At 42.8% G+C, this 15,659-nt stretch overlaps 1 protein-coding gene across 2 annotated transcripts in view; it reads left to right on the top strand.

Annotated features, from left to right (window-relative positions):
* The window catches only part of LOC126335041 (xaa-Pro aminopeptidase ApepP-like), a 232,299-nt gene that overhangs the window by 88,656 nt on the left and 127,984 nt on the right, over nucleotides 1–15,659 (top strand). For both annotated transcript variants that reach the window (XM_049997910.1, XM_049997909.1), the window contains exon 2: nucleotides 2,846–3,093. In XM_049997910.1, the coding sequence (XP_049853867.1) occupies nucleotides 2,846–3,093 (248 nt within the window). The remainder of the gene's footprint in view (nucleotides 1–2,845; nucleotides 3,094–15,659) is intronic.

Genomic DNA, 15,659 nt, shown 5'->3' with positions numbered 1-15,659 from the left:
ACACACTTCTCGTCGTTCCGATGTTATGGTTACAAAACCATAAATCCGTCCCGAACAGAGCGCACAAGAACGAACCGTTTCCTTTGAAGTACCGACGCTGCGTGGAACTTGTTCGTTGCTCCTCAACAACGTGCAGAGCTGCACGATTTGCTGCCCACGGAGAACGCATTGCGCTGTGCCAGAACTCTCCCCTCGGTTCTGCGAGGTCCGGTGTGTATGCGGCTTAACTGGGATTGGTTGGTTGGTTGATCTGGGGGAGGGGACCAAACAGCGAGGTCATCGGACCCATCGGATTTGGGGGTCAGTGCTATTTCAAAGGGACCATCCCGGGATGTGCCTGAAGCGATTTAGGGAAATTACAGAAAACCTAAATCAGGATGGCCGCATGCTGGTTTGAAGCTTTGTCCTTCCTAATGTGAGTCCAGTGTGCTAACCACTGCGCCACCTAGCTCGGTGCTTAACTGGGAGACAATGCTGTTCTAGGCATTCGCTTCCGCCTATTTTCAGGCCAGCCTTTGTGCTGTGGATGTGTGCGCCTTTAGCTCGCTGAAATGTTCTCTGGAGACGGTCGGGCTGGACACGCACTTACCTGGCAGGCTCCTTGGAAAGCAACTAAACCGTAGCTTTGTTGAATGTAGAACAGACGTTTTTATTGTCCGTCTAGATTACATGCAACTGCAGTGCAATCGAGACGGACAATGAAAAACCAGTAGGTAACCAGGGACTGTGGATTTCCTCCGAGGAAATTGTTCCACTTTTTGTATTGTTGAATGTAGCTTCAAATTTCTATGCACCTCGCAATTTTTCGAGACTTGGGCTTAGTTCTCGTGTCACTTCATTCTCTGAAAGTTAGTTCCGAAGTACGGTATCTAATATATATATATATATATATATATATATATATATATATATATATATATATATATATATATACTTTTCTATTAAACTTTATTACGATAGGGTCTGTAGGTGCGATGAAATTTTTAAATGATATCGTGATGTCTTCAGCTATCATTCTCTTATTTGATGTACAGTTGTACAATTTCGATCGTCGGCCATTTTCACGTACCTAAATCGGAAACAATCTACGTTGGTTCCATGAGTATCACCTATCAATTTATCATAGGAACAAGTGATATCCCAGGATATACTATGAGGATTACAACTTACTTTATAGACGTTTTTTTAATGGTATATTATACGATGTACACCTTTACTCCTATGACTGTATGTAATTGTAATAAAGTGAATTAGAAATAATTCTTATTATTTTAGGAGAACTTTACTTCTGAGCGTTGTTGGAAAGTTCATCTAAGGTCGATGTTTTTAACGTACCTACACAAGGTCATCAGTCCATAAGCTTACACACTACTTAACCTAAATTATCCTAAGGACAAACACACACACACACCCATGCCCGAGGGAGGACTCGAACCTCCGTCGGGACCAGCCGCAGAGTCCATGACTGCAGTGCCTTAACACCGCTCGGCTAATCCCGCGCGGCCCCTAATGTTAACATGTACTGGAACTGTTGTAGCTAAGGTTGTACTGTAGGCAACTTTCAGAGGTGGTAGTATGGATAGTATGGACCAAAATAAGGAAAAAATATCCGGTAAACATGGGCTCTAAAATGCATACCCGAGGAGCTGTGGGCATTGTTCGTCTTCGCTGATGTAAAACACATCTCCTCTATTAAATAACAGCCCATAGCTCTTACGGGTATGCATTTTAGAGCCAGTTTTTACAAGACTTTCTTTCTTGTTTCAATCCATACTGCCACCTCTGAAAGCTGCGTATCTACAATCTCAGCAACATTACTTATACCGGTACATGTATTCCTCTATCAGAAGTATCAGAACGAATTTCGCTCTTAATATTGCGACTCGTTTGTTTCTGGACCAGGGCCCTTTACCTCAGATTGGTACATCTGTCCTGCTCTACAATCGTTGATACTTTGTAACATCAGCACAGAATCATCCTTTTTATGCATGCAAATACAGGTGCCGGCACCTATAGTTTTGACGCTCTCTAGTGTCGTTGGATGGCGTTTTCGGACACGGATTAAAAAAAAAAAAAAAAATGGTTCAAATGGCTTTGAGCACTATGGGACGTAACAGTTATGGTCATCAGTCCCCTAGAACTTAGAACTACTTAAACCTAACTAACCTAAGGACATCACTCAACACCCAGCCTTCACGAGGCAGAGAAAATCCCTGACCCCCCGGGAATCGAACCCGGGAACCCGGGCGTGGGAAGCGAGAACGCTACCGCACGACCACGAGCTGCGAACGCACACGGATTCCCGACCTGACTTCGTTCCTCAAGACACCTTCTAAATCCCCTCGAAGTTTGTCGGTGTAATTTTGAAACACACTGCATAAGAGCTTTCCAAAATGCTTCAACAATAACGAAATATTATTTCTAATTTATTGTATGGCAATTAGAATCAGTCTTAGGAGCAAAGTCGTACACGTCATAATAACCCATTAAATATCATCCAAACAGTAAGTTATAGTGATCGTAGTATATTTTTGGATATGGCTTGTTCCTGTGTTAAATTCGTAAGTGATGCTAATGCTTCCATTTTAGGTGCTTGAAAATGTCCTAAAAGACGGAAATAGTACAATCCTACATCAAATAAAGAGAATGCCAGCTGAAGAAGTCACGAAATCATTGAAGAAACTGTTAACAAACATATTTACTTTGGAGACCATGACCGCGCCTTAGACAGGCGGCTGAGTAGACGTCCGGGACATAATTGCCTGTGAATGAGCCGGTCGTTAGCCTTGAGTAGCGCCTGAGGCAGTGGGACTGTTGTGGTGGACGGCCCGCCTCCGTGTTGCAGCGACGCTGGTGGTGGGGAGCGCGCTATGCCAGCCCGCTGCCGCTGCCGCCGCCCCCGACGCTGGGACCTACCTCCGCCTCCAGCAAGCGCCCACCTCCGCCGCCCCCGCCGTGTCCCTGCGCGCCACCGACGCCTGCATGCCGCACCCTCTAGCAGTCAACACGACGGAGCGGCTGCGTATGCTCAGGGAACGGATGGAGTACTACGGCATCGCCGCCTACATAGTCACCTCCAGCGATGAACACCAGGTAAGCCGAGCTGCTGACAACCGTCCCCTGCTGTGCCTTTACGTTCTGAAGCTAGCAGCGTCTGTACCGTCACTACCTTCGCATTCAGTGGCAGAGATCTCGAATCAAATAATATAGGACATCTACGGGCCATAGATTAGATTAGATTAGATTAGATTAATACTTGTTCCATAGATCATGAATACGACACTTCGTAATGATGTGGAACGTGTCAGGTTAATAAAAGATGTCTGTACAAGAAATTACATTACACAAAATATTGCATGACACTAATGATTAAGTTTTTTTTTTTTTTTTTTACTTACTTTATATCTAAAAATTCAGCCAATGAGTAGAAGGAGTTGTCATCTAGAAATTCTTTTAATTTATTTTTAAATGTTAGTTGGCTATCTGTCAGGCTTTTGATGCTGGTTGGTAGGTGCCCAAAGACTTTTGTGGCAGCATAATTTACCCCTTTCTGTGCCAAAGTCAGATTTAACCCTGCATAGTGAAGATCATCCTTTCTCCTGGTGTTATAGGTATGCACACTGCTATTACTTTTGAATTGGGTTGGATTATTATCAACAAATTTCATAAGGGAATATATATACTGTGAGGTTACTGTGAGGATCCCTAGATCCTTAAATAGATGTCTGCAGGATGACCGTGGGTGGGCATTACTGACACACACCGATTGGCCAAAACATTATGACCACTGCCCACCGCGTCTTTTGCCAGTCTCTTATATCAAAACACTACTTAAATCAAACATTCTCTTAAATCTCTGTCCACAGTCTACAACATTTGCTCCACATAGCTCCCTCTAGTGCCACGAAATAACTCCCTGATGGAACCTCCCCCCCCCCCCCCTTGTAAATAGTACTTTCAACATATTCTTTTCCTTGCCAATTCTTCCTTGTTTCATATTTTCTCTGTCCCCTTAATTTTCAACACCTTTCTGTAACACCACTTCGCAAACGCGTCGATTTTCATCTTTTCCTGTTTTTCCATAGTGCATGACTCACTTCCATTCAGTGCTGTGATCCATAACGTATATCCTCAGAAATTTCTTCCTTCAAATCAAGTCCAATTTTCTATAGTGTAACCTCGTTTATCTGAAAAACTTGGGACCGTAAGACATCGGATAATCGAAAATCCGTGTAGCTCGAAAATTTAGAAAACGTAGAATGGATTAAATGCTGCAACACATACGTTATATCTATTTTCATGCGAAGTGATAAACTATTCCTTATTATATTTTGCCGAGATGTTGAAAGGTAGAAAGGCGAGTTTTATTCACTGTAACAATCGCTACGTTTCTTCTGACAAGGGAACCTCCCCATCGCACCTCCCTGAGATTTAGTTATAAGTTGGCACAGTGGATAGGCCTTGAAAAACTGAACACAGATCAATCGAAAAACAGGAAGAACTTGTGTGGAAGTATGAAAAAAATAAGCAAAATATACAAACTGAGTAGTCCATGTGCAAGATAGGCAACATCAAGGAGAGTGTGCGCTCAGGAGCGCCGTGGTCCCCTGGTTGTCGTGAGCAGCTACGAAACGTGAGGTTCTTAGTTGAAGTCTTTCTTCAAGCGAAAAGTTTAATTTTTTATTTTCAGACAATTATTATCTGTCCATCCGATGCGAGATAACTGCGCCGTAGTATGGGGACGCTACACCTAAACAAACATCGAAACACACGACGCACATGCCGTCACAAGTGTCGTATAGAATACATCAGGCGTGTTTTACTGTGGAGGAATCGGTTGACCTGTGACGTTGCGATCAAATGTTTTCGGTTGCCATTGGAGAGGCACTTCCTTTCGTCTACTAATCGCACGGCTTTGCGGTGCGGTCGCAAAACACAGGCACTAAACTTATTACAGTGAACAGAGACGTCGATGAACAAACGGACAGATCATAACTTTGCGAAAATAAACTCTTCACTCCAGGGAAGACTTGAACCAAGGACCTCTCCTTCCGCAGCTGCTCACGCTAACCACGGGACCACGGCGCTCCTGAACTCACGCTGTCCTTGATGTTGCCTATGTTGCGAATGGGCTACTCAGTTTGTATATTTTGCTTATTTTTTTCATACTTCCACACAAGTTCTTCCTGTTTTCTCGATTGATCTGTGTTCAGTTTTTCAAGGCCTATCGACTGTGCCAACTTACAACTAAATCTGAGGGGGGGGGGGGGGGGGGTGCGATGGGGAGGTTCCCTTGTGAGCTGGGTCGCATGCCGTTTATGTGCGACTTGATCACGCAGAAATTTCACAGCAATAGTTCGGCTGCAGTTGTTTTTTCCCGGACTTCCAAATAACCGTTATTTTGGCCAGAAGCGTTGTTGTGTCCGTATGCATCATAATGTATTCAGTTGAATGTCAGTTTAGTCATCTAACCCATCATCACTATCGTTATTGTCTGCGACGTCCTCATTTAACAGCCACTCATTTACGTCATTGACTGAGCAACCTGGAATTTTCCATCATGCTTCAAAGCCAAATACAGCAGCAATGCTTTTCAACGATTCACCTTTATCCAACTTATACAGTGCATCTAATTTTTTGCCACGTGCTTTCTCTTTGCTGCCATTTTACAGTTCCCGTATGGGGACAATGCAGTAGGCCTACGGTACAGCTCTCAATGTATCTTGTTAAACTGGCCACTTCAGACTATTTGAGACATAGTTTTGAAGAACTGTTGTGCAATAATAGGTGGACTAAGTGATTATATTCGAGTAAGTAATGTAACAAACACATAAATATCCAAATATACAGGATGTTAAAAGAAGATATCCCGTCTTTCGAGAGGTGCTAGTATGGACTAAAACAAGAAAAAAAGTCTAGTAAACATAGGCTCTAAAATGCATACCTCAAGAGCAATGAGCGCCTCTTAATTTTTGCTACTGTGAAACACATCTCTTCTACTCCAAGCTTTTTGATGTTACGAACGACCTAAAGGGTCATACACAAAAGGGAAGGATCGCATCGATCTCTCGCAAGAACGACCGATCCCTACATAGATCGCATGTGTCTAGGCGACCGATCTCTTCGTAGATCGTACGTGTGTGGATAAATCGCAGCGCTGATCGCTTGGAAACCCCAGGCAATCTGAAGAATCGCATGCTATTTGTACGCCCTATACGGCTGCTGGCTGTTTAGCTGCGGTGTGTGCCAATATCTCTGAGACTCGTTTCTGTATACATTAAGCGTGAGTGTGCCGTTTTGTTTCGTTTCGTTTTGCCCAAGTTGAGTAAGAACTGCGACGCGTAGTGGCCGCGTGATTTGAGGCGTCATGTCACGGATTGCGCGGCCTCTCCCGCCGGAGGTTCGAGTCCTCCTTCGGGCATGGGTGTGTGAGTAGTCCTTAGCGCAAGTTAGTTTTAGTAGAGAGTAAGTCTAGGGACCAATGACCTCAGCAGTTTGGTCCCGTAGGAATTCACACACATTTGAATTTGAGTAAGAACTTTATGTTAAAATTTATAGTTATTCAGGGAGTACCAGCTACTACGAGAAGAGAAGTGGAGGGCGGAGTGGTCATTTTTACTAGGAAGTAACATCAAATACGCCCTCCGATTTTCCAGTGATTATCATTCTGTAAATTGTGCTATAGAAGTAGAATTGACCGGATGTTCTTAGTAACAGTCACGATACAATGGGCTCAATTTGATGATTTTGACTCACTTATGAACAGGCATTATTAAAGCTTTTAATTTTTAAACAGAATAACATTTACATCTACATGACGACTCTGCAACTAACACTTAAATGACTGGCAGAGGGTTCTTTGAACCACATTCACACTATTTGTCTACTGTTACACTCTCTACTGAACAGCCGAACTAAGTTAATAATTGGCTCCTTCTACCGACCCCCAGACACCGATGATATAGTTGCTGAACAGTTCAGAGAAAATTTGAGTCTCGTAACAAGTAAATACCCCACTCATACGGTTATAGTTGGTGGGGACTTCGACCTTCCCTCGATATGTTGCCAAAAATGCTTGTTCAAAACCGGTGGTAGGCAGAAAACATCTTCCGAGATTGTCCTAAATGCTTTCTCCGAAAATTATTTCGAGCAGTTGGTCCACGAACCCTCGCGAATTGTAAATGGTTGCGAAAACATACTTGACCTCTTAGCCACAAACAATCCAGAGCTGATAGAGAGCATCATGACTGATACAGGGATTAGTGACCACTAGGTCGTTGTAGCTAGGCTCAATACCGTTTCTTCCAAATCCACCAGAAACAAACGCAAAATAATTTTATTTAAAAAAAGCGGATAAAGTGCCCACTGTATGTGCAGTGTACAATTGCGCTAATAGAAGTGAAAACAATTGGAATATCATATTTCAGGTGAGTATCTAAATGCATGTTGTGCTTAGCGTCTTGTGCATCATTTTAGTATTTGAGCTGTATACAAAATGTAAATAAGCTACTGTGTACACGTCTCTTTATTTTAGATTTCCTCTGAAAAAGAAAGAGCTGTTAAGTCGGTGGGTAGCCAATATGAGGCGAGATAAGTGGCAGCCAACTTAATATAGCTACGTATGCTCGTTTCACTTTGAAGATAGATACATGTATAGTACAAACGAGAAAAGGCGACTTCTGGCAAACGCAGTACCGAAATATTTATGTTTCTTGACCACCTGCAGAAAACAACTATAGTATAGAGCAGTTAGTCCACGAACCCACGCGAATTGTAAATGGTTGCGAAAACACACTTGACCTCTTAGCCACAAACAATCCAGAGCTGATAGAGAGCACCATGCATGACGGGATTAGTGATCGCAAGGTCGTTGTAGCTAGCCTCAATACCGTTTCTCCCAAATCCACCAGAAACAAAGGCAAAATAATTTTATTTAAAAAAGCGGATAAAGCGTCACTAGAAGCCTTCCTAAGAGACAATCTCCATTCCCTCCGAACTGACTATGCAAATGTAGACGAGATGCGGCTCAAATTCAAAGATATAGTAGCAACAGCAATTGAGAGACTCATACCTTATAAATTGGTAAGAGATGGAACTGATCCCCCGTGGTACACAAAACAGGTCCGAACGCTGTTGCAGAGGCAACGGAAAAAGCATGCGAATTTCAGAAGAACGCGAAATCCTGAACATTGGCTAAAATTTGCAGACGGGCGAAATTTGGCACGGACTTCAATGCGAGACGCCTTTAATAGGTTCCACAACGAATCATTATCTCGAAACTTGGTAGAAAATCCGAAGAAATTCTGGTCGTATGTAAAGTACACAAGCGGCAAGACGCAGCCAATCCCTTCGCTGCGCAGTGCCGATGGTACTGTTAACGACGACTGTACCGCTGAAGCGGAGTTATTGAACGCAGTTTTCCGAAATTCCTTCACCAGGGAAGACGAATGGAATATTCCAGAATTTGAAACACGAAAAGCTGCTAGCATAAGTTTCTTAGAAGTAGATACCTTAGGGGTTGCGAAGCAACTCAAATCGCTTGATACGGGCAAGTCTTCAGGTCCAGATTGTATACCGATTAGGTTCCTTTCAAATTACGCTGATGCAATAGCTCCCTACTTAGCAATCACATACAACCGCTCGCTCACCGATAGATCTGTACCTACAGATTGGAAAATTGTGCAGGTCGCACCAGTGTTTAAGAAGGGTAGTAGGAGTAATCCATCGAACTACAAACCTATATCATTGACGTCGGTTTGCAGTAGAGTTTTGGAGCACATACTGTATTCAAACATTATGAATCACCTCGAAGGGAACGATCTATTGATACGTAATCAGCATGGTTTCAGAAAACATCGCTCTTGTGCAACGCAGCTAGCTCTTTATTCGCACGAAATAATGGCCGCTATCGACAGGGGATCTCAAGTAGATTCCGTATTTCTAGATGTCCGGAAAGCTTTTGACACCGTTCCTCACAAGCGACTTCTAATCAATTGCAGGCCTATGGAGTATCGCCTCAGTTGTGCGACTGGATTCGTGATTTCCTGTCAGGAAGGTCGCAGTTCGTAGTAATAGACGGCAAATCATCGAGTAAAACTGACGTGGTGTCAGGTGTTCCCCAGGGAAGCGTCCTGGGACCTCTGCTGTTCCTGGTCTATATAAATGACCTGGGTGACAATCTGAGCAGTTCTCTTAGGTTGTTCGCAGATAATGTTGTAATTTACCGTCTAGTAAGGTCATCCAAAGACCAGTATCAGTTGCAAAGCGATTTAGAAAAGATTGCTGTATGGTGTGGCAGGTGGCAGTTGACGCTAAATAACGGAAAGTGTGAGGTGATCCACATGAGTTCCAAAAGAAATTCATTGGAATTCGATGACTCAATAAATAGTACAATTCTCAAGGCTGTCAATTCAACTAAGTACCTGGGTGTTAAAATTACGATCAACTTCAGTTGGAAAGACCACATAGATAATATTGTGGGGAAGTCGAGCCAAAGGTTGCGTTTCATTGGCAGCACACTTAGAAGATGCAACAAGTCCACTAAAGAGACAGCTTACACTACACTCGTGCGTCCTCTGTTAGAATATTGCTGCGCGGTGTGGGATCCTTACCAGGTGGGATTGACGGAGGACATCAAAAGGGTGCAAAAAAAGGGCAGCTCGTTTTGTATTATCACGTAATAGGAGAGAGAGTGTGGCAGATATGATACGCGAATTGGGATGGAGGTCATTAAAGCAAAGACGTTTTTCGTCGCGGCGAGGTCTATTTACGAAATTTCAGTCACCAACTTTCTCTTCCGAATGCGAAAATATTTTGTTGAGCCCAACCTATATAGGTAGGAATTATCATCAAAATAAAATAAGAAAAATCAGAGCTCGAACAGAAAGGTTTAGGTGTTCGTTTTTCCCGCGCGCTGTTCGGGAGTTGGATGGTAGAGAGATAGTATGATTGTGGTTCGATGAACCCTCCGCCAAGCACTCAAATGTGAAATGCAGAGTAGTCATGTAGATGTAGATGGGGAAAATGACATACCGTAATGCCAAGTGGGCATTTTAATTTAAATGTTCAGAGCAAATCTGTAATACAGCTATGCTCAACTCCCTTGTCGTTTCATATAATATAAGTCTCCCTCATACAATTTATGACAAAAAATTATGGTAATCAGTAGCATTGCTACTGAAAGCACTTCTCTAGACACATCGAGCTTGGAAAACAAACTATAAGGCTAAGGAATTGAATCTGGTCTCTTCAACCCATACAAACCAACCAACCAATCGAAAAGGACTAATAATCGAATGGTATTGACATACTGGGAAGATGTACAGCACACAGTCGGCTTCAGCGAAAAATGTAATATATTTCTTTAAAAAAGGTGCAGCTTACAGCAGAAGAGACGTGTTTCACATCATAGCGAAGCCGAACAAGTGCACAAAGTTCTTAATGTATGCACTTTAGGGCCAATGTACACTAGATATTTTTGTCTTTACCCCCTCTCAAAATATAGAATACGTGTTTTTAACGCCCTGTATTTTTATGCATAACTGCGCATTAATTAATTTTTTTTAAATATCTTCCTTCGTGGCTGAAGGATACTGTTCCCTGTATTTTGTGAGCAACAACTCATTTGATTCACTCTTAATTTTTCTATTTTTGTCTTCATCTGCCCTAACATCCCACATTTTGGTGCACTTTAAGAACAATATTTTGTCTTGTTTTGAACTGATTTTCAATACTACAACAATAAACAGCAAACACATACATACCCAGAGACTGTATCACGCGACATAATACCGATGATATTGTCAATACTGCCCACATTTTCAGGCAGCGCAGTGTATTTCAAAAGTTGGTGATTTACTCAATCTTATTGCGCAACTTCTCAATCTCACCCTTTACGTTCAATATTACTGCGTATTCGGAAATACTGCGCAGCAATACTGTCTAGGGGCCGCTTTATCGTTGAAATCTTCAATAAACTTCCGTAGTCGAGAGACGACTCATTACCCTCGCTGTACGCCTCGTTCACATCCACTTCATTTTCAAGACTGTTAAAATTAAATCCTACACTCCATTTTCTCCTGATCCATTTGTTGGTTTTACTGTCTTTAGTAATTCCTATCGTGCGTCCTGTACGCCAGCTGGAAGTTGTCTGTTTGCATGTTTATTTTCATGATTGCTCTTCGGTACAGAGAACAGCTGCTAAATTGGCCGGAGTGGCCGAGCGGTTCTAGGCGCTACAGTCTGGAACCGCGCGACCGCTACGGTCGCAGGTTCGAATGCTGCCTAGGGCATGGATGTGCGTGATGTCCTTAGGTTAGTTAGGTTTAAGTAATTCTAAGTTCTAGGTGACTAATGACCTCAGAAGTTAAGTCCCATAGTGCTCAGAGCCATTTGAACTATTTGCTAAATTGGGATTTGAGAGTGGGGCTGTTTCGTGGACATTCAAAATGACGATCATTATATTAAAAAAAAAAGGAATGCCATTTTCTTGTTTTATTCAGTTTGACGATAATGTGTCATCTGTCACACACAGGGTTGCGTTAGTGATCGTAATAAACACCCACAGGATGAAGTCGAGCTGTGCGCCCATGCACGAGATTCATGTCGGTCAACTTTTCGTCTGTAAGCCTACCCATCCTGCCAAGTACCACTGTTAAGCGGTGTTATCGCAGCTAACACTGCCAGAAGAACAAACTCGTGACGGAACCGTGAAGTACTAAACGCAAACGTGAGGATGAATAATGAACGGGATATTAATGTTATCAGCAGCAACGGCCGTGAGTGAATGGAACAAGGTTGTTTCCAAACAAGACACACAGTGCATATCGTCGATATCTGCTCTAATATGCCGACATTTTCAGTGCAATATAGATAGGAAGATAAGTGAGGCTAAGAAATCAAACGAAATAGAACTGCTCCGTAACGAGCCACCGGGTGTCTCATACGAAAATACCCAGAAAACATCCCTCAACAACGGTTGAAATTGTGCCTTCGGAGTTCGAGCACATTCTTTGGCCTATAGAGTAGAGTGGGGTAAGCTGAGCGGCGGACAAGACTGCGCAACGCATATACCCCAGTTTTAATAATCCAGCAGTTGGCTACTCAGCAGGGCACGAAATAGCATAGACCATAGATAACATAGACTGCACTGGAAGTCATTTTACTGAAACCAACATATAAGTCACGTGACTGGGAGTACGAAGCCGAGTATGTCATTACGCATTTGTACTACACAATTTACGACATTCTTTTTACAAATCAAATGTCATGCTGTTGTGCTTTTTAATACGCTCTGTTCATCATAAGAATAAACGTGATGTAAATATTACGCCTTGTATTCTTCCGCGTGTGCTTGAATCTCATCGGATTTCGTTTCACGTGCAGTGGAAGCCAAGCTGTGACCAGTGCAGCCAAGTACGATCATAAGGATACGTTTTATCCTGTGTTGCACGCACATAGACTGAGCGATAATGCCTTGTCGGCGCATTAAACTTGGACAGCACTGGCCAGCCAGCGGTCCAACTAAGGCTTATTTCACATCTACCAGGCACCCGGCACCGGCTGTGGGTGTGAGGCGCTTACGGGAAGTTTCACATCAAGCCGACAGCCAGGCCGAGGCTGTGGGATGCCGGCGGTCCCCACTGTGTCCGCCCGTTGTCGGTGCCGTGCGTTAATACTGGCGCAGGTGGTGGGGCATGCAGAACAGTAGAGCGCTACACATCTGCCCGACAACTATCGTGTGTCGGCCAGTTGTGCTTTGCTTTGTTGGTGGTTCAATCTGTTCTGGACGTTTCTAGTCTACTGTGTCATGGCGGAAACTGGTATCGAAATCCTTACATCAGTAGTTTCGTGGGACAAGACTTTAGGTACTTTATAAGGATAGATTGCAAACAAGGAATGCATGGATCGAAGTTTGCAAAGAACTGAATGAAGGCTTTGAACGGATGTGTGACAAAGACACAGACGACTATGGTAAGTGCAAATCTTTATTTTTTACGTTACATATAAAAAAATTACATCCTTGGCACATTACATTTTAGATAATTGCCGTTTCACAGGTCCTTCAGTTGCCATAAAATAATCCGTCAACCTTCTTCGTACATTATTGGCCTAAATTCCGCCACGTACACATTCACTTCTTGTTATACTTTCAAGTCCAGTTATGAACAGAGTATCCTCGGGTTTGTAGCCTTCTTGTTAAGTATGGTATTGTGCAAACCTACACACGCCCTTACAATGTCAAGAGCAAAGTCGGGTTTTAAATTTGTAGCTCCGTGGAAAATCCTCCATTTATTAGTCCGAATCCCATATGAACATTCTACGTATCTCCGGGCTCTTCACAGGCGATAATTGAACGCTTTTAGCAACTGTTAATTGGTGTCCAGAGTATGGTTGTAGAAGGCGTTGATGCAGTCCAAACGCTTCACCACCAATTAAAAAAATAAGGTACCTTTGGACTAACTGTACTACGAAGGCACCTGTCTTCAGGAATTACCAGTTTTTTTTCCATCATTGATTTCCACAAATTACATTCTTTAAATACAGTAGAATCACTCTGTCTCTCTCTATCAGGAACAAGAAGTTACAGATGTTGCAGTAATTAACCACCCACTACAGACACACAGTATTGCGAACAAGCAGTGGAACAACTTTCAGGAACATCTTCCGGATCCCCACACTTCATTTTCTCTGAAAATTCAGTATTGGGTCCTTTAATATTTAACCCATATTTTAATTTTTTAAGGTGATAACAAAAATCTACATCCTTTAGGTTAATAATCTTTCATTAAATTGTAGCTATTGTTTTCTTTCCCACTCACCTGATTGTAATTGCCAACATTTGTATAGGCTGGATATATTCTCGGAAGGATGTATTACGGCGTTGAATGGAACTCTTCATCCATGCATGTAGATCGTCAAAAGTTCGTAAACTCGTCCGAAAATAATTAAAAAACTTATCTTCATCTCACCTTATTTACTCAAAAAGGACCAAGAATGCACCCACCTCGTCTATTCTCATAGTGAGTGGATGGACCCAATGCCCTCTTCTTCTTCTTCTTCTTCTTCTTCTTCTGTTTTCCAAACGTCTGTACAGGAGATAACACGCTAATAGCTGGTCGTGCTCCATTTGTAGTCGAGATGAACTGAATATGCACAAGACAGGGAAGGACGGCACGGCATGCCGTGCGGCTGCCGGCTACGTGTGAAGAGGCTGTAGGTCTTGTGTCGGCCCGTCAAAAATGTCGGCTGCCGGGTTGATGTGAAATAAGCCTAACCTGCAATGATGTGGGTAGTTGCAATTCAGACGTAAAAAGAGACGAGTAAAGAAACAATAAAGCTTCGAATGTCATTTAATTTTTAAAGAGAGGGAAATAATATTCGGAAAAACTCCAGCAGTATCGCGCGCTTCTTTGGTGACCAAATGGTGAGCATAAATTGCTATCGTTCTCACCTGACATATTATTCTAATTACAAACAAAAGTGATGAAAATTTCTAACTTAAACGGTAATTTTTCTGAGCGAGCTGTGTGTGATGCAGGGATTCCATCGCTCTGTTGAATACTGAAGCCACGGAAGGTATTAATTACAGCCAGTTGTCTGCTGATTTCTTACCTCCTTCTTTATCCGACTTCCTGAAAGTGTCAGGTGCTACATTGATAACGAGCCTATCAACAACGGAATCGCCGGCCGTTGTGGCCGAGCGGTTCTAGGCGCTACAGTCTAGAACCGCGCGACCGCTACGGTCGCAGGTTCGAATCCTGCCTTGGGCATAGATGTGTGTGATGTCTTTAGGTTGGTTACGTTTAAATAGTTCTAAGTTCTAGGGCAATGATGACCTCAGATGTTTAGTCCCATAGTGCTCAGAGCCAATTGAACTATTTTTTGAACAACGGAATCCAGGAAGCCAACCAGGCGCCGCATTTTCTACTCTTCCTTCATGACCAGCCGTTCTATATGCCGCCAGCGTTCGGGAGCAACATGCGAAAAAGCTGCTGGCGTTAGTAACAGTGCGTCTGGCAGCTTTACGGTCTTGACACTTCTCGTGCCAAATCCGTTAACTTGGCTCCAGATCAGTTCTATTGTGTTCATATAGTAATGGTACAGTGGCAAACGTTAAGGTTCAAATGGCTCTGAGCACTATGGGACTTAACATCTACGGTCATCAGTGCCCTAGAACTTAGAACTATTTAAACGTAACTAACCTAAGGACATCACACAACACTCAGTCATCACGAGGCAGAGAAAATGCATGACCCCGCCGGGAATAGAACCCGGGAACCCGGGCGTGGGAAGGCAAACGTTAAAATGCAGTATTTGTATGGTGTGCTCAATGTTGTAAAAATTATTGTTTTTCACGTTTCTACGATGCTTATCTGCATCTATGGCATAAAACGTTGGACATAGTTCAAATAAAGAGTGTTTGGTTTTACATTATTGCCCTAAAAATTACATTATGTTTTCTTAATTTAAGCAACGTGTGTTAACAGTCTTTCATAAAATATCGATAAATAAGAATTTGCATTTGAAATGAAAACAGGGATTTCGCGTGCAATTTGTAATTAGAAACAAGAAGACGTGCATTATTCATAAACATAAAAACTTTGTGCTCTGCCTTACGGCAGGTCTTGTCTTGGGGGAAGCTTCGTCAGAGAGGTCCA

The sequence above is a fragment of the Schistocerca gregaria genome, chromosome 2 (genome assembly GCF_023897955.1).
Source record: "Schistocerca gregaria isolate iqSchGreg1 chromosome 2, iqSchGreg1.2, whole genome shotgun sequence".
NCBI classification, from domain to species: domain Eukaryota; kingdom Metazoa; phylum Arthropoda; class Insecta; order Orthoptera; family Acrididae; genus Schistocerca; species Schistocerca gregaria.
This window is presented reverse-complemented; position numbering and strand designations above follow the sequence as displayed.